At 40.5% G+C, this 24,083-nt stretch overlaps 1 protein-coding gene across 1 annotated transcript in view; it reads left to right on the forward strand.

Annotated features, from left to right (window-relative positions):
• LOC139766909 (propionyl-CoA carboxylase beta chain, mitochondrial-like) overlaps nt 1–24,083 on the forward strand; it is a 47,419-nt gene that overhangs the window by 12,762 nt on the left and 10,574 nt on the right. The window contains exons 2-7 of the mRNA XM_071695935.1: nt 4,256–4,369; nt 7,564–7,689; nt 8,256–8,402; nt 8,541–8,848; nt 12,559–12,764; nt 13,774–13,982. Of these exons, the coding sequence (XP_071552036.1) occupies nt 4,256–4,369; nt 7,564–7,689; nt 8,256–8,402; nt 8,541–8,848; nt 12,559–12,764; nt 13,774–13,982 (1,110 nt within the window). The remainder of the gene's footprint in view (nt 1–4,255; nt 4,370–7,563; nt 7,690–8,255; nt 8,403–8,540; nt 8,849–12,558; nt 12,765–13,773; nt 13,983–24,083) is intronic.

The raw sequence follows: 24,083 nt of genomic DNA on the forward strand, positions 1-24,083 counted from the left end.
TAGAGATGCTGTGTGGAAGGTATTAAGAATATATGGTGTGGGAGGCAAGTTGTTAAAAGCAGTGAAAAGTTTTCATCGAGGATGTAAGGCATGTGTACGTGTTGGAAGATAGGAAAGTGATTGGTTCCCAGTGAATGTCGGTTTGCGGCAGGGGTGCCTGATATTTCCATGGTTATTTAATTTGTTTATGGATGGGGTTGTAAGGGAGGTGAATGCAAGAGTTTTGGAGAGAGGGGCAATTATGCAGTCTGTTGTGGATGCCAGAGCTTGGGAAGTGAGTCAGTTGTTTGCTGATGATACAGCGCTGGTGGCTGATTCATGTGAGAAACTGCAGAAGCTGGTGACTGAGTTTGGTAAAGTGTGTGAAAGAAGAAAGCTGAGAGTAAATGTGAACAAGAGTGAGGTTATTAGGTACAGTAGAGTTGAGGGTCAAGTTAATTGGGAGGTAAGTTTGAATGGAGAAAAACTGGAGGAAGTTCAGACTCAGTCTCTAGCTGTCGTTTGTAATGCACCAAAACTACAGTTCCCTTTCCACATCCAGGCCCCACACACCTTTCCATGGTTTACCCCAGACACTTCACATGCCCTGGTTCAATCTATTGACAGCACATCGACCCCAGTACACCACATCATTTCAATTTGCTCTCTTCCTTGCATGCCTTTCACCCCAATTGCTTAAAATCTTTTTCACTCCATCCTTCCACCTCCAATTTGGTCTCCTGCTTCTCTCTGTTCTCTCCACCTCTGACATATATAACCTCTTTGTCCTCTTTCATGCTCTCTGTATGTCCAAACCATTTCAACACATTTCTGCTCTTTCAACCACACTCTTTATTTCGACACATTGCTCTTACCCTTTCGTTACTTACTTGATCAAAGCACCTCACACCACATATTGTCCTCAAACATTTCATTTCTAACATCCACCCTCCTCCACACAACCATATCTATAGCCCATGCCTCGCAACCATATAATATCGTTGGAACCACTATTCCTTCAAACATACCCATTTTCATTCTCCAAAATAACATTCTTGCCTTCCACACATTCTTCAATGCTTCCAGAACCTCCCCCACCCTCTGACTCACTTCCATGGTTCCATCCGCTGCTAAATCCACTCCCAGATATCTAAAACACTAAACCTCCTCCTCCAGTTTTTCCACTATTCAAACTTACCCCCCAGTTATCTTGCCCCTCAAACCTTACTCTTATTCACATTTACTCTCAACTTTCTTCTTTCACACACTTTACCAAACTCAGTCATCAACCTCTGCAGTTTCTCACCCGAATCAGCCACCAGCGCTATATTATCAGCAAACAATAACTGACTCACTTCCCAAGCCCTCTCATCTACATCAGACTTCATACTTACCCCTCTCCAAAACTCTTGCATTCCCCTCCGTAACCACCCCATCCATAAACAAATTAAACAACCATGGAGACATCATGCACCCTTGCCGCAAACTAACATTCACTGGGAACCAATCACTTTCCTCTTTTCCCACTCATACACATGCCTTACATCCTGGGTAAAAACTTTTCACTGCTTCTAGCAACTTACCTCCCACACCATATATTCAATACCTTCCACAAAGCATCTCTATCAACCCTATCATATGCCATCTCCAGATCCATAAATGCTACATACAAGTCCATTTGTTTTTCTAAGTATTTCTCACATACATTCTTCAAAGCAAACACCAGATCCACACATCCTCTACCACTTCTGAAACCTTACTGCTTTTTCCCAATCTGATGCTCTGTACATGCCTTCACCCTTTCAATCAATACCCCTCCCATATAATTTGCCTGGAATACTCAACAAACTTATACCTCTGTAATTTGAACACTCACCTTTATCCCCTTTGCCTTTGTACAATGGCACTATGCATGCATTCTGCCAATCCTCAGGCACTTCACCATGAACCATACATACATTGAATATCCTCACCAACCAGTCAACAACACAGTCACTGCCTTTTTTAAGAAATTCCACTGCAATAGCATCCAAACCTGCCGCCTTGCCGGCTTTCATCTTCCGCAAAGCTCTCGCTACCTCTTCTCTATTTACCGAACCAGTCTCCCTAACCCCTCTCACTTCGCACACCACCTTGACCAAAAGACCCTATATCTGCAACTCTTTCAACAAACCTTCAAAATACATACTCCCTCTCCTTCTCACTTCACCACTACTTGTTATTACCTCCCCATTTGCCCCCTTCACCGATGTTCCCATTTGTTCTCTTGTCTTTACCTGCTTTATTTACCTCCTTTCAAAACATCTTTTTATTCTCACTAAGATTTAACAATACTCTCTCACCCCAACTCTCATTTGCCCTCTTTTTCACCTCTTGCACCTTTCTCTTAACCTCCTGCCTCTTTCTTTTATACATCTCCCAGTCATTTGCAGATTTTCCCAGCAAAAATCTTGCAAATGCCTTGCTTCATCTTGCTTCATCCCACCACTCACTACCCTTTCTCATCTGCCCACCTCCCACCTTTCTCATGCCACAGGCATCTTTTACGCAAGCCATCACTGCTTCCCTAAATACATCCCATTCCTCTCCCACTCCCCTTACGTCATTTGCTCTCACTTTTTTCTGTTCTACCCTCAATATCTCCTAGAACTTCCGCACACAAGTCTCTTTTTCCAAGCTCACTTACTCTCACTGCTCTCTTCACCCCAACATTCTCTCTTCTTTTCTGAAAACCTCTACAAATTTTCACCTTCGCTTCCACAAGATAATGATCAGACATCCCTCCTGTTGCCCCTCTCAGCGCTTTAACATTCAAAAGTCTCTCTTTCATGCACCTATCAATTAAAATGTTATCATATAATGCTCTTTGGCCATCTCTCTTACTTACATTTTATTATATTATTATTTTGCTTTGTCGCTGTCTCCCGCGTTTGCGAGGTAGCGCAAGGAAACAGACAAAAGAAATGGCCCAACCCACCCCCATACACAATGTATACACACACACGCGTCCACACACGCAAATATACATACCTATACATCTCAATGTACACATATATATACATACACAGACACATACATATTTACCCATGCACACAATTCACACTGTATACTTATATGTATCTCTTCTTTTTAAGCCAAGTATTCCCAGTCACCAGTCTTTTTTCAGCACTCAAATCTACAAGCTCTTCACCATTTCCATTTACAACACTGAACTCCCCATGTGCACCAATTATTCCCTCAACTGCCACATTACTCACTTTTGCATTTAAATCGCCCATCACTATAACCCAGTCTTGTGCATCAAAGCTGCTAACGCACTCACTCAGCTGCTCCCAAGACACTCGTCTGTCATGATCTTTCTTCATGACCAAATGCAGAGGCACCAATAATCACCCATATCTCTTCATTCACTTTCAGTTTTACCCATATCACTCTAGAGTTTACTTTCTTACACTCTATCACATACTCCCACAACTCCTGCTTCAGGAGTAGTGCTACTCCTTTCTTTGCTCTTGTCCTCTCACCAAACCCTGACTGTACTCCCAAGACATTCTCAAACCACTCTTCCCCTTTACCCTTGAGCTTCGTTTCACTCAGAGCCAAAACATCCAGGTTCCTTTCCTCAAACATCCTACCTATCTCTCCTTTTTTCTCATCTTGGTTACATTCACACTCATTTAGACATTAATGAGATGACTTTGATTAAGGTTTTAGTTGCCCATGCCATCTCAGCTTTTGTGGAAATAATAGAACATGTATATCTGGATAAGGCATTATACGGCATTGGTTAGACTGTACTTTGAGTATCAAATCAAGTCTTTGGTCAATACATCCAGTAGTATATTACTTCTCTGGGGATTTTACAACTTAGAGTAACAAAACTAATACCAGGCTTGAAAGACTTCACTGGATTTTGGATGAGCTTTGGCACTCACAGGAAAAAGTTCAACCTGAAATTTACCCCATCTTATCTGCAAAATTTTGAAATATCTATTTTCGTAAAAGAATTGAAATTCATTAGTTGGGTGGGACTTTGTTGAAAGTAGAATCAGGGTGTCCCACTTAGGACATTTGGCACACAACATTGTACAGTATAGGGTTTGCATTTTGACTCATTCACCTGTCGAATCATGAGGCTGTTTGATATTTAAAATTACAGTACAGATGCTCATTTCTTATATGACTTTATAATAATAATATTACTATTATTAATGTATGTTCCATCAAATTTTTTTATATTAGTTGTTTAAGCTCAAACTCATTTTCTTTCCCTCAGGGTAAATTAACAGCTCGAGAGAGAGTAGAGCTGCTATGTGACCCGGGCAGCTTCTTGGAGTTTGATATGTTTTCTGAGCATACTTGCACTGACTTTGGCATGGAGAATCAAAAGGTCAGTTTTAGATTGAATTTCTTTTTTGATATCAGAAATAAAGTCTGTGGATTGATTAATGTAAAATATTGTAGCTTTGATAATATTGAAATTTTTCTGTGGAGGTTAAAGATTAACTTTGCAAGAAAATAATTTTAGGATTGGTTTACGGGCTCCTTGCACAGACACTAGAGGTATTTATATTGTAGCAAAATATGTTGCCTGTTCCTTTCTGAGGGAAGTTACAGTTGATCTGTATGATTAATTGTTTAGTACCTGTGAAAGAGAACTTTATGAAATGTTTACTGATTGACAAGCATGCACTCAAGTGTATACTTAATATAACCAAAGCAATTGGTTAGCTGAAAGAAAACATCCTTGGTACCAGGTGGAATTCCAGTAATTATTATATAAAGAAAAAATGAACTTTAGCCAAATTTCTTACAGTGCTGCTTAGATAATGCATAAACCAGTCAGCCTAACATCACACATGAATTATTTGAGAGAGTAAGACAAAGAACAGATAATGGCATATCGTATATCCAAAGAACTCATAAATGAAAGACAGCATGGATTTGTTCTTGGTGAAAGCACACAAACACAGCAGCTAGATCATTATGACATGCATGGAGCATTGATAAATGGGGGAAGGGATGCATACTGTTTTTCTTGTTTCTTTAAAAGCATATGATGAAGTAAACTATGGAGTGTTAATAAAGAACGTGGCAACACTGATGTTTAGTAAAGAAAATGGAAAATGGATCAAAGAATTTCCAACCAACAAAGTTTAAAGTAGTTGTAAGTGATTATGAAAATCCATCACTTGTTTTCAATCTGTAAATTTTGTCTTCAGTATTAGTTGTAACTAGATGTCCAGCCATTATTTGTGAAAGTTACTGCACACTTACACTTGGGCTTGGTAAGAGAAGTAGTATGAGTCTTTACATATGTGCTCTGTGTACTTATTTCAGTAATGTTTGTGTAAATTTTCCTTCCTGTTTTTATATGTATTAATTTTCATTATACCTTTTCATAACAAAAATATGCAAAATTACTAACAATAAATCTGGGAGTACATGTATGATATCCTGAAATTTGTAAATCATGGCTGTTGGATCAATTGATGTGTGTGTAACATGAGAGTAGAAACATGAGCTGTCTGTTGGATTATGCCAGTGGATATCCAGACTCCAATTTGGAGATACTTGTTTCATATGAAGAAAGTGGGGGAACCATAGAAAGGTGTGTGGGTTCCAGTTTTGGATAGGGTGCTGTGGTTTCGGTGCATTATACATAACAGCTGGAGAATGGATGTGAGTGAATGAGGACTTTTCTCTGTCTTTTTAGCACAACCTTGCTATTGCAAGAAATAACAAACAAGATGGAAAAAATCATTGAATGATGAACATTGTGTGATAACTTTCTAAATAATTAGTAACAACTAGGTCATGTCTTGAATCATTATTTATTTTATTATTTATTTATTTTGCTTTGTCGCTGTGTCCCGCGTTAGCGAGGTAGCGCAAGGAAACAGATGAAAGAATGGCCCAACCCACCCACATACACATGTATATACATACTCATCCACACACACATATATACATACCTATACATCTCAATGTATACATATATATATACACACACAGGCATATACATATATACACATGTACATAATTCATACTGTCTGCCTTTATTCATTCCCATCGCCACCTTGTCACACATGGAATAACAACCCCCTCCACCTTCATGTGTGTGAGGTAGTGCTAGGAAAAGACAACAAAGGCCCCATTCATTCACACTCAGTCTCTAGCTGTCATGTAATAATGCACCGAAACCACAGCTCCCTTTCCACATCCAGGCCCCACACAACTTTCCATGGTTTACCCCAGACGCTTCACATGCCCTGGTTCCATCCATTGACAGCACGTCGACCCTGGTATACCACATCGTTCCAATTCACTCTACTCCTTGCATGCCTTTCACCCTCATGCATTTTCAGGCCCCGATCACTCAAAATCTTTTTCACTCCATCTTTCCACCTCCAATTAGGTCTCCCACTTCTCCTCGTTCCCTCCACCTCTGACACATATATCCTCTTGGTCAATCTTTCCTCACTCATTCTCTCCATGTGACCAAACCATTTCAAAACACCCTCTTCTGCTCTCTCAACCACACTCTTTTTATTACCACACATCTCTCTTACCCTGTTATTACTTACTTGACCAAACCACCTCACACCACATATTGTCCTCAAACATCTCATTTCCAGCACATCCACCCTCCTCTGCACGATCTATCCATAGCCCACGCCTTACAACCATACAACATTGTTGGAACCACTATTCCTTCAAACATACCCATTTTTGCTTTCAGAGATAATGTTCTCGACTTCCACACATTTTTCAAGGCTCCCAGAATTTTCGCCCCCTCCCCCACCCTATGATTCACTTACGCTTCCATGATTCCATGCATCATATGCATGTTTAATCTTTGAGTATGATTCGCATAAACCATCAGCTGTAAGTCATACAAGTACTAAGTATGTTTGCAAATTTTTTTGGCAACTGATGCAGATGTCTCCATATTTATGTTTGATATGTGATCCCTCTTCCTAACCCATCACATACAAAACCACATTATTGTCATTCATTATTTCCAACTCTTTGTATGTCCTTACCAGTCTTATAACCCCACCCATGAGTTTTTCAGTTACATTGGTATGGTCTACATGCCTTAAAAGGTGCAAGGTTAATTATCTTTTCTTTACAGCTATTAATGCTCATCAGTTACCTCATATTCCCTCAAAGGTATCCCAGTTAAGTACTTTATACATAAGATTCTTTGTTACTGATACTGTATTAGGTTATGGTGAAGTATGCCACACTTGATTGAGATGCATGACCTTTCTCTCCAGTATAATTTCATGGTTTTCCTTAAATCAAGGATATAAATTGGAGCATGAGTGATAATCCCAAAATTATTTGGAAGCTCATTCATGGACATACTGTATTAGGTAACCAAATAATAGAATCTTTGACTTTTTTAAAGGTACTAATAAAAGTATGTATGTATTCATCTTGCATACAATAAAAGAATGGGTCTGAATTTGTTTTTCAAGTGTGTAAGATGTTTTGCTGGTGCTACATTTGTTTGAATTAGGAATGTCGGGCTTTTTATTGTATGGTGCCTCAGAAGCATTTCTTTTTTTTTTTCAGTTTCCTGGTGACTCTGTTGTAACAGGCCATGGTTTTATACATGGTCGACTGACATACGTATTTAGCCAAGATTTCACAGTCTTTGGAGGATCACTTTCATCTATTCATGCTAAGAAAATCTGCAAAGTGAGTTATACAATTGATTGTTGGATGTACATGCAGTTAATCTGTGATTGAGATCTTTTTGAAAAATGTTGGTTTTCAGTTGTGTTGTTAGCAATGATATCAAGTTATTAAATGTTATTGTTGTTTTGAAGTTATGTATCATCCTTTGGTGATATAGTGAAGTTGCATAGCACTGCTACATCTCCAACACATTCAGTGGTACAGTTTTCCCCTACCTCCACTTTTACGGTGTGAATTCTCTTGCTTTCCATTAGTCTTTGCAATTTATGCTGGAATTTGTACACTGTGACTGATATAAGAAAGAGTAGTGCTTTTGAACACCTTGTTTAAAAATCAAAGGAAAACAAAAACCTTAAAAGAAAAATTAGATGTAAAAGGTGATGATGAATGTGCTGCTTACATTGCTGGGATATACTCATTTCCAACAGCAATGAGAAACAATTGATCCATACATTGACTAATCCTGAAAACACTTTGTTCATTATATATTCTCTCATTTCTTTTTTTTATCATAATCTTCATGAAAGAAACTTATATGACAGGAAGTTTTTTTCTTTTTTGCTCAGATCATGGATCAGGCAATGCTTGTAGGAGCTCCTGTAATTGGTTTGAATGACTCAGGAGGAGCCAGAATTCAGGAAGGAGTGGAGTCTCTTGCTGGGTATGCTGACATCTTCCAGCGTAATGTTATGGCATCTGGGGTTGTCCCACAGGTATGATTTAGATTTTTTTACCATCATCATTCACTGAAAGAAAGTTAAATCTTTATTTGATTTTGTACATGTTTGTGTTTTATTTGATATCCTGGAAGTGTACACTATCAGTGAATTCTGTCAATCATATTCCACCAGATCTCCCTGATTATGGGCCCATGTGCAGGTGGCGCAGTGTACTCCCCTGCCTTAACAGACTTCACATTTATGGTTGAGGACAGCTCTTACCTATTTATTACTGGACCAGATGTTGTGAAGGCTGTCACCAATGAGGATGTGACACAGGAAGAACTTGGTGGAGCCCGTACTCACACAACTCTGTCTGGTGTTGCTCATAAAGCTTTCCATAATGACATTCATGCTCTTCTTAATCTCAGATCCTTTATGAGTTTCTTGCCTCAGAGTAACCAAGATCCATCACCCATCAGACAGTGTGATGATCCCTGGTGAGTACCGCTGCATTACATTACATAATAGTTAAATTGTTTACTTAAGTTTTTATCTCATATCACACGTCTTGCTGAATTATGTTATGATATTTAACAGGGTGGGGGAGGGGGCAAAGGTTCTGGGAGCATTGAAGAATGTGTGGAAGGCAAGAATGTTATCTCGGAGAGCAAAAATGGGTATGTTTGAAGGAATAGTGGTTCCAACAATGTTATATGGTAGTGAGGCATGGACTATAGATAGGTTTGTGTGGAGGAGGGTGGATGTGTTGGAAATGAGATGTTTGAGGATGATATTTGGTGTGAGGTGGTTTGATCAAGTAAATAATGAAAGGGTAAGAGAGATGTGTGGTAATAAAAAGAGTGTGATTGAGAGAGCAGAAGAGGGTGTATTGAAATGGTTTGGTCACATGGAGAGAATGAGTGAAGAGAGATTGACAAAGAGGATATATGTGTCAGAGGTGGAGGGAACGAGGAGAAGTGGGAGACCAAATTGGAGGTGGAAGGTTGGAGTAAAAAAGATTTTGAGCGATCAAGGCCTGAACATACAGGAGGGTGAAGGGCGTGCAAGGAATAGAGTGAATTGGAACGATGTGGTATACTGGGGTCGATGTGCTGTCAGTGAATTGAACCAGGGCATGTGATGCGTCTGGGGTAAACCATGGAAAGTTTTGTGGGGCCTGGATGTGGAAAGGGAGCTGTGGTTTTGGTGCATTACACATGACAGCTAGAGATTGAGTGTGAACGAATGGGGCCTTTGTTGTCTTTTCCTAGTGCTACCTCGCGGGGGGAGGGAGGTGCCATTTCATGTGTGGCGGGGTGGCTGTGGGAAAGGATGAAGGCATCATGTATGAATATGTACATGTGTATATATGTATAAGTCTGTGTGTTTGTATGTATGTATATGTTGAGATGTATAGGTATGTATATGTGCATATGTGGGCGTTTATGTATATAAATGTGTATGTGGGTGGGTTGGGCCATTCTTTCGTCTGTTTCCTTGCGCTACCTCACTAATGCGGGAGACAGCAACAAAGTATAATAGATATAGATAGATGAGTATTTATCTTTTTCTTGAGACAACTTCTCACTTGCCCCCAACCTCATATTGTGATCTCACAGCCAGTGGGTGTATCCCAGGTGTTAAGGAACATATTTATATATAGGTAATCACTAATTTCAAACTCCTCCCCAGAGTTGTGAAATGCAGTCTTGCAATATTTGTGTAAAGTTGTAGCGGTGAGCTGCTTTCCAGTTGGGGTTAAAATTGGTCAGAAATGAATTAGTCAACTTTTCTAGACTTATTCTCTAGGAGACAATATTAGAAGTTTGCAATGTTAATGAAATTTTATAGCCATGGTATGTACTATGATACTTTTGTACCATACCAGTACACTTTGATAGTTTCCATGGACAAGACTTAACAGAAAATCCATAGTGATGAATTACCAGTTTTAGGAGACTAAATATGTAATTACAGGTAGCTATATTAAAGGTAACTAATGAGGGTCAGATTTGAATTAGATTATGTTCAGGTTTACTATAATGATCAGTGTGATATGAGCAGAACATGCCCCAATCTTGGCCATCTTATCTAACGGGATTACTATATAGAGTAAGAAAGAATCTTTTCAAACCTGGCTGTTAAAGGTAGATAGGTTATAGGATGACATAGATTTGATAAAGATGCCTGGGACCAGAAGTGTTTCGGATTTTGAATATTTTTGGATTTTGGAGTATTTTTATATACATAATGAGATATCTTGGGGTTGGGACCCAAGTCTAAACAATCCATATGCACTTTATACTCATAGCTTGAAGGTAATTTATAAAAAAAAAAATTATAATTTTGTGCATAAAACAATGTGTATGTAACACTGAATCATTGGAAGAGCAAAGATGTCACAACCTCAGCCACCCATGTGGACAGTGTGGTTGTTTGGCATCACCTTCATTCCTGACTCTGAATTTATATGCTACTGATAAGCAATTATTTTCTTATACTTGTTCGCATACAAGTACTTAACAGTAAAAGAATATGAAATACCATTAATGTAGTGAAAATATATGTTTAGGGTAACTAAACAGCACAGTAGCATTAGTAGAATACCTATAGCAACTGTTAAACAAACAACATCAAACAACTCCAGATTTTCAATTTCCACTAATGATGCTGTGTTTTAATTAAAAGGTTACAGTACACTCTATTTTAATTTTCAGGTTTTATTTGAGATATAAAAACAAATAAGCATTTAATTTATGATAATTATGGGTAGCTGTAATAAAAACAGAAAAATTTCAATGCAGTAATATTGCTGGTCATGTTACGCTCAAAAATGGCAATATCGGTGAATATGAAATTCAGATTTCTTGTGAAAATTTTTTGCACTTACCAAAAAAAAAAAAAAAAATTTGTTTCTGCTTACAAAAGAAGATAAATACATTAGCAAATACTAGAATTACATATGGCCTGAGAAACATGATGGGGAGGGTACATCACTGTTGACATCATCGTGAAAAGGAACATCAGAAGTTGAGGGATCAGGAAGTGGTTCCTCTAGGGATGAAGAGGCATTCTACTGAATGGCATTTTTTAACATTTGCTCCTCATTCATCTGCCTCTTTAACAATGGTTTTTGTCATAGAAGTCTCTTTGATTTTATATACTGACGATTTCTTGTTCTGTTATGAATGCATGCTGCTCTGGTCCTTCAGTAAGTCCATCACACATTTTCACCATGTTGTCTGCAGGCACTTTTTCTGCAGTGTTAACAGAGTCATCTTCATCGTCTCTATTAACACGATCACCTTGATTCAGAACCATTGCAACTATTTCACTGTTACCCATAGGGGTATCTGCAGGTCTTTTTGACATTTTCAACAATATCTTTGCACCACAGAGTAGAGAATATGCAAAAAACACAGTGAGTAATGCGTGTAGGTCACTGCTTACACTTAGTAATGGTAAATCTGATAAATGATGTGTTTTCCCTTATTTAGGAATGTTTAACTCAAAGAAAATAATGGTTCTTAGAGCTGAAAATAGGTCACTACTCACACTTAGTATTGGTAAATCTGATAAATGATGTGTTTTCCCTTATTTAGGAATGTTTAACTCAAAGAAAATAATGGTTCTGCAAGTCTTGTTGAACCTGTGCTTGATTTAAAAAGTTATCAAATTTTTTGGCATACTTTAGATTGGCAAATCCAGTCGGTAATGTGTTTTTCATGTTTAGAAATGGTTTAGTCTTGATTTATATGAACATAATATTTTGCACCTTTTCATAAACCGAAAAAGAATTAATATATTCTATATGTTGGAGGGAGGGAAATATACACTATGAAAGGGTAAAGCTGTTTTATACATATTCTGTTTCTAAGAGTTAGATATGGATAATTTTTGCTCAGGACTTTAGCACTTCCTGTATGAAGGGCTTTAGTTGCTTGTATAACGATGGATAGTATAGTGACAATTTTCCAGGAATGTAACCCCATCATAAAGCAAGAGCTTGGTGTATTTAAGAAAAAAGTATGACCAGCAGTTTTGATCATGTATGATCCTTAACTGCCTGGTGTAAGACCAACATCTGAGACTACTGCATGAGGCAGGGACAGATGAAGAGTCTCGGCCAAAAATATGCTTTTCATTGGCTTAAAGATAAATTTTTCTTGTTTTACATAAGAATTCATGAGATCATATATATTTGTAGGGATCGTGATGTACCTGGACTTGACACTGTTGTACCATTGGAATCCACTGCAGCTTACAACATGCTAGATGTAGTGCAAAGCATTGTGGATGAAGGTGATTTTTTTGAAATTATGCCTAACTATGCCAAAAACATTATTATTGGATTTGCAAGAATGAATGGCCGCACAATTGGCATTGTTGGCAACCAGCCTAAGTCTGCTGCAGGTTAGTGAGTTTTGTTTGTTTTATTAGAATGACATAATAAGAATTTTGTAGATTTTGTGTTTCTAAAGAATTGGCCCCTCCTCTCCTTACCTATCAGAGAGGTCATCTGAAAGGGATGTATAGGTTTGAGACACAATCTTTTGGTAATATTTATCAGGATGTATAAGAGTAAGAGGGAGGTGTAGTTGTAAGAAGAGTATGTGTGGGAGAGTTAAAGAGGGCATAGACACATGGAGAGGATGAGTAAGGTAAGGCTGATTGTGAGGGAACATGGAGAAGGGGGAAACTAAAGAGGAGTTAGAAGGATAGATTGAAAGATTCTGTAAGCGATTGGGGCATGAGCATATAGGAGGGTGTTGAGGCATGCATTGGATGGAGCAAATTGGAGCAGTGTGGTATACATGGGGCAATATGCTGTCAGTGGGCTGAACTAGGGCATGTAAATTGGTCAGGGAAGACCACAAAAAGGTCTGCAGGGTTTGGCTATGTATGGGGATTTTTGTTTCTCAGTCCATTTTACATGACAGCTGAAGAGTGGATGCATGCAAATATTGCTGTTTTCATATCTTCCTGGTACCATCTCTCTATGTTGAAAACAGCGAACAAGTATGAAAAAAAATTTGTCCCATGGGTGATTAGAATTAGGAAGCTGATGGTGTGTTTCTTGACAGACCTTTGTTATTTGGGTCATTAAGGTAACTGATGTTGTGTTTGTTGGCAGATGTAGAATTGTTTCAAGTCACTTGACTGTTACAGATAATCATTGATGGAATTGCTTTAGAATAGACTTGAAAGTTTGTAAATAGTAAGTGCATATTAAGTTTTATCATTTGGTATGAAATAGAGTACCCAGTTAAAGGACAGTAAGTATAAATAATTGTACACAGACTGAGGTGTGAGCACTTTTCTGGAACTAACCTGGTTGATTAGCAGATTGCACTAAGAATAGGTTATGATCATTTAGCTTACCTTATGGTCACTTTTTTATTTGATACTACTTTTTTCACAGGTTGTTTAGATATAAATTCCTCTATAAAAGGAGCAAGATTTGTGCGATTCTGTGATGCTTTTAACATTCCACTGGTGACATTTGTGGATGTACCTGGCTTCTTGCCTGGGACTGCCCAAGAGTATGGTGGCATCATTCGTCATGGAGCAAAGCTTTTATATGCTTTTGCTGAAGCAACAGTTCCAAAGATCACAGTCATTACAAGAAAAGTAAGTACAGTTTATAGCATTGCTTTGTGGCTCAGACAAAAAGATTTAGACAGTTTGATAGGTGATATCCACCTTTTCAGTGGAGCAGGGTGCCTGGGGACTAGGATGATGGATTTGTTTCAACAATGAATGGGTGACAAAGCTGGTAAATGAACTGATGATGAGTAATCAACACAGTCTTTGAAAATTCACAAAAAAAATTTATTCATCAGTTTATTTATTTATTTTTTACACTTAATCACTGTTTCCTGCATCAGCAAGGTAGCACCAGGAAACAGATGAAGAATTGCCCATCCACTCTTTTCATTTTCCAGAAGAAGGAACAGAGAAAGGGGCCAAGTGAGCAAAATAAAATAAATAAATAAAATAAATGATATATATTCTTTATACTATTCGCTGTTTCCTGCGTTAGCGAGGTAGCGCAAGGAAACAGACGAAAGAAATGGCCCAACCCACCCCCATACACACTGTATATACATACACGTCCACACACGCAAATATACATACCTATACATCTCAATGTACACATATATATACACACACAGACACATACATATATACCCATGCACACACTTCACACTGTCTGCCTTTATTCATTCCCATCGCCACTTCGCCACACATGGAATACCATCCCCCTCCCCCGTCATGTGTGCGAGGTAGCACTAGGAAAAGAAAACAAAGGCCCCATTCGTTCACACTCAGTCTCTAGCTGTCATGCAATAATGCCCGAAACCACAGCTCCCTTTCACATCCAGGCGCCACATATATATATATATATATATATATATATATATATATATATATATATATATATATATATATATATATAATATATATATATATTTTTTTGCTTTGTTGGTCTCCCGCGTTTGTGAGGTAGCGCAAGGAAACAGACGAAAGAAATGGCCCAACCCACCCCCATACACATGTATATACATACGTCCACACACGCAAATATACATATCTACACAGCTTTCCATGGTTTACCCCAGACGCTTCACATGCCCTGATTCAATCCACTGACAGCACGTCAACCCCGGTATACCACATCGATCCAATTCACTGTATTCCTTGCCCTCCTTTCACCCTCCTGCATGTTCAGGCCCCGATCACACAAAATCTTTTTCACTCCATCTTTCCACCTCCAATTTGGTCTCCCACTTCTCCTCGTTCCCTCCACCTCAGACACATATATCCTCTTGGTCAATCTTTCCTCACTCATTCTCTCCATGTGCCCAAACCATTTCAAAACACCCTCTTCTGCACTCTCAACCACGCTCTTTTTATTTCCACACATCTCTCTTACCCTTACGTTACTTGCTCGATCAAACCATCTCACACCACACATTGTCCTCAAACATCTCATTTCCAGCACATCCATCCTCCTGCGCACAACTCTATCCATAGCCCACGCCTCGCAACCATACAACATTGTTGGAACCACTATTCCTTCAAACATACCCATTTTTGCTTTCCAAGATAATGTTCTCGACTTCCACACATTCTTCAAGGCTCCCAGGATTTTCGCCCCCTCCCCCACCCTATGATCCACTTCCGCTTCCATGGTTCCATCCGCTGCCAGATCCACTCCCAGACATCTAAAACACTTTACTTCCTCCAGTTTTTCTCCATTCAAACTTACCTCCCAATTGACTTGACCCTCAACCCTACTGTACCTAATAACCTTGCTCTTATTCACATTTACTCTTAACTTTCTTCTTTCACACACTTTACCAAACTCAGTCACCAGCTTCTGCAGTTTCTCACATGAATCAGCCACCAGCGCTATATCATCAGCGAACAACAACTGACTCACTTCCCAAGCTCTCTCATCCCCAACAGACTTCATACTTGCCCCTCTTTCCAAAACTCTTGCATTCACCTCCCTAACAACCCCATCCATAAACAAATTAAACAACCATGGAGACATCACACACCCCTGCCGCAAACCTACATTCACTGAGAACCAATCACTTTCCTCTCTTCCTACACGTACACATGCCTTACATCTTCGATAAAAACTTTTCACTGCTTCTAACAACTTGCCTCCCTCACCATATATTCTTAATACCTTCCACAGAGCATCTCTATCAACTCTATCATATGCCTTCTCCAGATCCATAAATGCTACATACAAATCCATTTGCTTTTCTAAGTATTTCTCACGTACATTCTTCAAAGCAAACACCTGATCCACACATCCTCTACCACTTCTGAAACCACACTGCTCTTCCCCAATCTGATGTTCTGTACATGCCTTCACCCTCTCAATCAATACCCTCCCATATAATTTACCAGGAATACTCAACAAACTTATACCTCTGTAATTTGAGCACTCACTCTTATCCCCTTTGCCTTTGTACAATGGCACTATGCACGCATTCCGCCAATCCTCAGGCACCTCACCATGAGTCATACATACATTAAATAACCTTACCAACCATTCAATAATACCGTCACCCCCTTTTTTAATAAATTCCACTGCAATACCATCCAAACCTGCTGCCTTGCTGGCTTTCATCTTCCGCAAAGCTTTTACTACCTCTTCTCTGTTTACCAAATCATTTTCCCTAACCCTCTCACTTTGCACACCACTTCGACCAAAACACCCTATATCTGCCACTCAAACACATTCAACAAACCTTCAAAATACTCACTCCATCTCCTTCTCACATCACCACTACTTGTTATCACCTCCCCATTAGCCCCCTTCACTGAAGTTCCCATTTGCTCCCTTGTCTTACGCACTTTATTTACCTCCTTCCAAAACATCTTTTTATTCTCCCTAAAATTTAATGATACTCTCACCCCAACTCTCATTTGCCCTCTTTTTCACCTCTTGCACCTTTCTCTTGACCTCCTGCCTCTTTCTTTTATACATATACATATATACATATACATATATGTATATATATGTATGTGTGTGTGTGTGTGTGTATGTGCGTATGTGTGTGTATGTGTGTGTGTGTGTGTATGTATATATATATGTATATTATCCCTGGGGATAGGGGTGAAAGAATACTTCCCACGTATTCCTCGCGTGTCGTAGAAAGCGACTAGAGGGGACGGGAGCGGGGGGCCGGAAATCCTCCCCTCCTTGTATTAACTTTCTAAAATGGGAAACAGAAGAAGGAGTCACGCGGGGAGTGATCATCCTCCTCGAAGGCTCAGAGTGGGGTGCCTAAATGTGTGTGGATGTAACCAAGATGTGAAAAAAGGAGAGATAGGTAGTATGTTTGAGGAAAGGAACCTGGATGTTTTGGCTCTGAGTGAAACGAAGCTCAAGGGTAAAGGGGAAGAGTGGTTTGGAAATGTCTGGGGAGTGAAGTCAGGGGTTAGTGAGAGGACAAGAGCAAGGGAAGGAGTAGCAATACTCCTGAAACAGGAGTTGTGGGAGTATGTGATAGAATGTAAGAAAGTAAATTCTCGATTAATATGGGTAAAATTGAAAGTTGATGGAGAGAGGTGGGTGATTATTGGTGCATATGCACCTGGGCATGAGAAGAAAGATCATGAGAGGCAAGTGTTTTGGGAGCAGCTGAATGAGTGTGTTAGCGGTTTTGATGCACGAGACCGGGTTATAGTGATGGGTGATTTGAATGCAAAGGTGAGTAATGTGGCAGTTGAGGGAATAATTGGTATGCATGGGGTGTTCAGTGTTGTAAATGGAAATGGTGAAGAGCTTGTAGATTTATGTGCTGAAAAAGGACTGATGATTGGGAATACCTGGTTTAAAAAGCGAGATATACATAAGTATACTTATGTAAGTAGGAGAGATGGCCAGAGAGCGTTATTGGATTACGTGTTAATTGACAGGCGTGCGAAAGAGAGACTTTTGGATGTTAATGTGCTGAGAGGTGCAACTGGAGGGATGTCTGATCATTATCTTGTGGAGGCTAAGGTGAAGATTAGTATGGGTTTTCAGAAAAGAGGAGTGAATGTTGGGGTGAAGAAGGTGGTGAGAGTAAGTGAGCTTGGGAAGGAGACCTGTGTGGGGAAGTACCAGGAGAGACTGTGTACAGAATGGAAAAAGGTGAGAACAATGGAAGTAAGGGGAGTGGGGGAGGAATGGGATGTATTTAGGGAATCAGTGATGGATTGCGCAAAAGATGCTTGTGGCATGAGAAGAGTGGGAGGTGGGCTGTTTAGAAAGGGTAGTGAGTGGTGGGATGAAGAAGTAAGAGTATTAGTGAAAGAGAAGAGAGAGGCATTTGGACGATTTTTGCAGGGAAAAAATGCAATTGAGTGGGAGAAGTATAAAAGAAAGAGACAGGAGGTCAAGAGAAAGGTGCAAGAGGTGAAAAAAAGGGCAAATGAGAGTTGGGGTGAGAGACTATCAGTAAATTTTAGGGAGAATAAAAAGATGTTCTGGAAGGAGGTAAATAGGGTGCGTAAGACAAGGGAGCAAATGGGAACTTCAGTGAAGGGCGTAAATGGGGAGGTGATAACAAGTAGTGGTGATGTGAGAAGGAGATGGAATGAGTATTTTGAAGGTTTGTTGAATGTGTCTGATGACAGAGTGGCAGATATAGGGTGTTTTGGTCGAGGTGGTGTGCAAAGTGAGAGGGTTAGGGAAAATGATTTGGTAAACAGAGAAGAGGTAGTAAAAGCTTTGCGGAAGATGAAAGCCGGCAAGGCAGCAGGTTTGGATGGTATTGCAGTGGAATTTATTAAAAAAGGGGGTGACTGTATTGTTGACTGGTTGGTAAGGTTATTTAATGTATGTATGACTCATGGTGAGGTGCCTGAGGATTGGCGGAATGCGTGCATAGTGCCATTGTACAAAGGCAAAGGGGATAAGAGTGAGTGCTCAAATTACAGAGGTATAAGTTTGTTGAGTATTCCTGGTAAATTATATGGGAGGGTATTGATTGAGAGGGTGAAGGCATGTACAGAGCATCAGATTGGGGAAGAGCAGTGCGGTTTCAGAAGTGGTAGAGGATGTGTGGATCAGGTGTTTGCTTTGAAGAATGTATGTGAGAAATACTTAGAAAAGCAAATGGATTTGTATGTAGCATTTATGGATCTGGAGAAGGCATATGATAGAGTTGATAGAGATGCTCTGTGGAAGGTATTAAGAATATATGGTGTGGGAGGCAAGTTGTTAGAAGCAGTGAAAAGTTTTTATCGAGGATGTAAGGCATGTGTACGTGTAGGAAGAGAGGAAAGTGATTGGTTCTCAGTGAATGTAGGTTTGCGGCAGGGGTGTGTGATGTCTCCATGGTTGTTTAATTTGTTTATGGATGGGGTTGTTAGGGAGGTAAATGCAAGAGTCCTGGAAAGAGGGGCAAGTATGAAGTCTGTTGGGGATGAGAGAGCTTGGGAAGTGAGTCAGTTGTTGTTCGCTGATGATACAGCGCTGGTGGCTGATTCATGTGAGAAACTGCAGAAGCTGGTGACTGAGTTTGGTAAAGTGTGTGGAAGAAGAAAGTTAAGAGTAAATGTGAATAAGAGCAAGGTTATTAGGTACAGTAGGGTTGAGGGTCAAGTCAATTGGGAGGTGAGTTTGAATGGAGAAAAACTGGAGGAAGTGAAGTGTTTTAGATATCTGGGAGTGGATCTGTCAGCGGATGGAACCATGGAAGCGGAAGTGGATCATAGGGTGGGGGAGGGGGCGAAAATTTTGGGAGCCTTGAAAAATGTGTGGAAGTCGAGAACAGTATCTCGGAAAGCAAAAATGGGTATGTTTGAAGGAATAGTGGTTCCAACAATGTTGTATGGTTGCGAGGCGTGGGCTATGGATAGAGTTGTGCGCAGGAGGATGGATGTGCTGGAAATGAGATGTTTGAGGACAATGTGTGGTGTGAGGTGGTTTGATCGAGTAAGTAACGTAAGGGTAAGAGAGATGTGTGGAAATAAAAAGAGCGTGGTTGAGAGAGCAGAAGAGGGTGTTTTGAAATGGTTTGGTCACATGGAGAGAATGAGTGAGGAAAGATTGACCAAGAGGATATATGTGTCGGAGGTGGAGGGAACGAGGAGAAGAGGGAGACCAAATTGGAGGTGGAAAGATGGAGTGAAAAAGATTTTGTGTGATCGGGGCCTGAACATGCAGGAGGGTGTAAGGAGGGCAAGGAATAGAGTGAATTGGAGCGATGTGGTATACAGGGGTTGACGTGCTGTCAGTGGAGTGAATCAAGGCATGTGAAGCGTCTGGGGTAAACCATGGAAAGCTGTGTAGGTATGTATATTTGCGTGTGTGGACGTGTGTATGTACATGTGTATGGGGGGGGGGGGGTTGGGCCATTTCTTTCGTCTGTTTCCTTGCGCTACCTCGCAAACGCGGGAGACAGCGACAAAGTATAAAAAAAAAAAAAAAAAAAAATATACATATACATATACATATACAAAAATCGTCCAAATGCCTCTCTCTTCTCTTTCACTAATAATCTTACTTCTTCATCCCACCACTCACTACCCTTTCTAATCAACCCACCTCCCACTCTTCACATGCCACAAGCATCTTTTGTGCAATCCATCACTGATTCCCTAAATACATCCCATTCCTCCCCCACTCCCCTTACTTCCATTGTTCTCACCTTTTTCCATATATATATATATATATATATATATATATATATATATATATATATATATATATATATATATATGTTTGATGATAGAGTGGCAGATATAGGGTGTTTTGGTCGAGGTGGTGTGCAAAGTGAGAGGGTTAGGGAAAATGATTTGGTAAACAGAGAAGAGGTAGTGAAAGCTTTGCGGAAGATGAAAGCCGGCAAGGCAGCAGGTTTGGATGGTATTGCAGTGGAATTTATTAAAAAAGGGGGTGACTGTATTGTTGACTGGTTGGTAAGGTTATTTAATGTATGTATGACTCATGGTGAGGTGCCTGAGGATTGGCGGAATGCGTGCATAGTGCCATTGTACAAAGGCAAAGGGGATAAGAGTGAGTGCTCAAATTACAGAGGTATAAGTTTGTTGAGTATTCCTGGTAAATTATATGGGAGGGTATTGATTGAGAGGGTGAAGGCATGTACAGAGCATCAGATTGGGGAAGAGCAGTGTGGTTTCAGAAGTGGTAGAGGATGTGTGGATCAGGTGTTTGCTTTGAAGAATGTATGTGAGAAATACTTAGAAAAGCAAATGGATTTGTATGTAGCATTTATGGATCTGGAGAAGGCATATGATAGAGTTGATGGAGATGCTCTGTGGAAGGTATTAAGAATATATGGTGTGGGAGGAAAGTTGTTAGAAGCAGTGAAAAGTTTTTATCGAGGATGTAAGGCATGTGTACGTGTAGGAAGAGAGGAAAGTGATTGGTTCTCAGTGAATGTAGGTTTGCGGCAGGGGTGTGTGATGTCTCCATGGTTGTTTAATTTGATTATGGATGGGGTTGTTAGGGAGGTAAATGCAAGAGTTTTGGAAAGAGGGGCAAGTATGAAGTCTGTTGGGGATGAGAGAGCTTGGGAAGTGAGTCAGTTGTTGTTCGCTGATGATACAGCGCTGGTGGCTGATTCATGTGAGAAACTGCAGAAGCTGGTGACTGAGTTTGGTAAAGTGTGTGGAAGAAGAAAGTTAAGAGTAAATGTGAATAAGAGCAAGGTTATTAGGTACAATAGGGTTGAGGGTCAAGTCAATTGGGAGGTGAGTTTGAATGGAGAAAAACTGGAGGAAGTGAAGTGTTTTAGATATCTGGGAGTGGATCTGTCAGCGGATGGAACCATGGAAGCGGAAGTGGATCATAGGGTGGGGGAGGGGGCGAAAATTCTGGGGGCCTTGAAGAATGTGTGAAAGTCGAGAACATTATCTCGGAAAGCAAAAATGGGTATGTTTGAAGGAATAGTGGTTCCAACAATGTTGTATGGTTGCGAGGCGTGGGCTATGGATAGAGTTGTGCGCAGGAGGATGGATGTGCTGGAAATGAGATGTTTGAGGACAATGTGTGGTGTGAGGTGGTTTGATCGAGTGAGTAACATAAGGGTAAGAGAGATGTGTGGAAATAAAAAGAGCGTGGTTGAGAGAGCAGAAGAGGGTGTTTTGAAGTGGTTTGGGCACATGGAGAGAATGAGTGAGGAAAGATTGACCAAGAGGATATATGTGTCGGAGGTGGAGGGAACGAGGAGAAGAGGGAGACCAAATTGGAGGTGGAAAGATGGAGTGAAAAAGATTTTGTGTGATCGGGGCCTGAACATGCAGGAGGGTGAAAGGAGGGCAAGGAATAGAGTGAATTGGAGCGATGTGGTATATCGGGGTTGACGTGCTGTCAGTGGATTGAATCAAGGCATGTGAAGCGTCTGGGGTAAACCATGGAAAGCTGTGTAGGTATGTATATTTGCGTGTGTGGACGTATGTATATACATGTGTATGGGGGGGGTTGGGCCATTTCTTTCGTCTGTTTCCTTGCGCTACCTCGCAAACGCGGGAGACAGCGACAAAGTATAAAAAAAAAAAAAATATATATATATATATATATATATATATATATATATATATATATATATATATATATATATATATATATATTCTTTTCTTTCTTTCTTTTAAACTATTCGCCATTTCCCGCGTTAGCGAGGTAGCGCTAAGAACAGAGGACTGGGCCTTTTTTGGAATATCCTCAACTGGCCCCCTCTGTTCCTTCTTTTGGAAAATTTAAAAAAAAAAACGAGAGGGGAGGATTTCCAGCCCCCCGCTCCCCTCCCTTTTAGTCGCCTTCTATGACACGCAGGGAATACGTGGGAAGTATTCTTTCTCCCCTATCCCCAGGGAGTTTATATATTTATTATTTATTTACCTTGCTCTGTCGCTCTCTCGCACGTTTGCGAGGCAGCGCAAGGAAACAGACGAAAGAAACGGCCCAACCCACCCCCATACACATGCACACACACACACACACACGTCCACACATGCAAATATACACACCCACACACCCCAGTGCACACATATATATACACACACAGACACACACATACACACCCATGCACACTTCACACTGCTCGCCTTTACTCACCCCCACCGCCACCCCCCCCACACACGGAACACCCCCCTCCCCCCATGTGCGCGAGGCAGCGCCAGGAAAGGACAACAAAGGCCCCACTCGTTCACACCCAGCCCCCAGCTGTCACGCAACAACGCCCGAAACCACAGCTCCCCCTCCACATCCAGGCCCCACACAGCCTTCCATGGCCTACCCCAGACGCTTCACACGCCCTGACTCAATCCACCGACAGCACACCAACCCCGGCACACCACATCGATCCAACCCACCCCACTCCCCGCCCTCCCCCCACCCCCCCGCATGTTTTTTTTTTTTCCCAAAAGAAGGAACAGAGAATTGGGCCAGGTGAGGGTATTCCCTCAAAGGCCCAGTCCTCTGTTCTTAACGCTACCTCGCTAATGCGGGAAATGGCGAATAGTTTGAAAGAAAAAAAGAAAAAATATATATATATATAAATATATATCTTCACCTTTGCCTCCACAAGATAATGATCAGACATCCCTCCAGTTGCACCTCTCAGCACATTAACATCCAAAAGTCTCTCTTTCGCGCGCCTGTCAATTAACACGTAATCCAATAACACTCTCTGGCCATCTCTCCTACTTACATAAGTATACTTATGTATATCTCGCTTTTTAAACCAGGTATTCCCAATCATCAGTCCTTTTTCAGCACATAAATCTACAAACTCTTCACCATTTCCATTTACAACACTGAACACCCCATGTATACCAATTATTCCCTCAACTGCCACATTACTCACCTTTGCATTCAAATCACCCAACACTATAACCCGGTCTTGTGCATCAAAACCACTAACACACTCATTCAGCTGCTCCCAAAACACTTGAAGATTTGTATGGGTTTTCAGAAAAGAAGAGTCAATGTTGGGGTGAAGAGGGTGGTGAGAGTAAGTGAGCTTGGGAAGGAGACTTGTGTGAGGAAGTACCAGGAGAGACTGAGTACAGAATGGAAAAAGGTGAGAACAATGGAAGTAAGGGGAGTGGGGGAGGAATGGGATGTATTTAGGGAATCAGTGATGGATTGCGCAAAAGATGCTTGTGGCATGAGAAGAGTGGGAGGTGGGTTGATTAGAAAGGGTAGTGAGTGGTGGGATGAAGAAGTAAGAGTATTAGTGAAAGAGAAGA

The sequence above is a fragment of the Panulirus ornatus genome, chromosome 58 (assembly GCF_036320965.1).
Source record: "Panulirus ornatus isolate Po-2019 chromosome 58, ASM3632096v1, whole genome shotgun sequence".
NCBI lineage: Eukaryota > Metazoa > Arthropoda > Malacostraca > Decapoda > Palinuridae > Panulirus > Panulirus ornatus.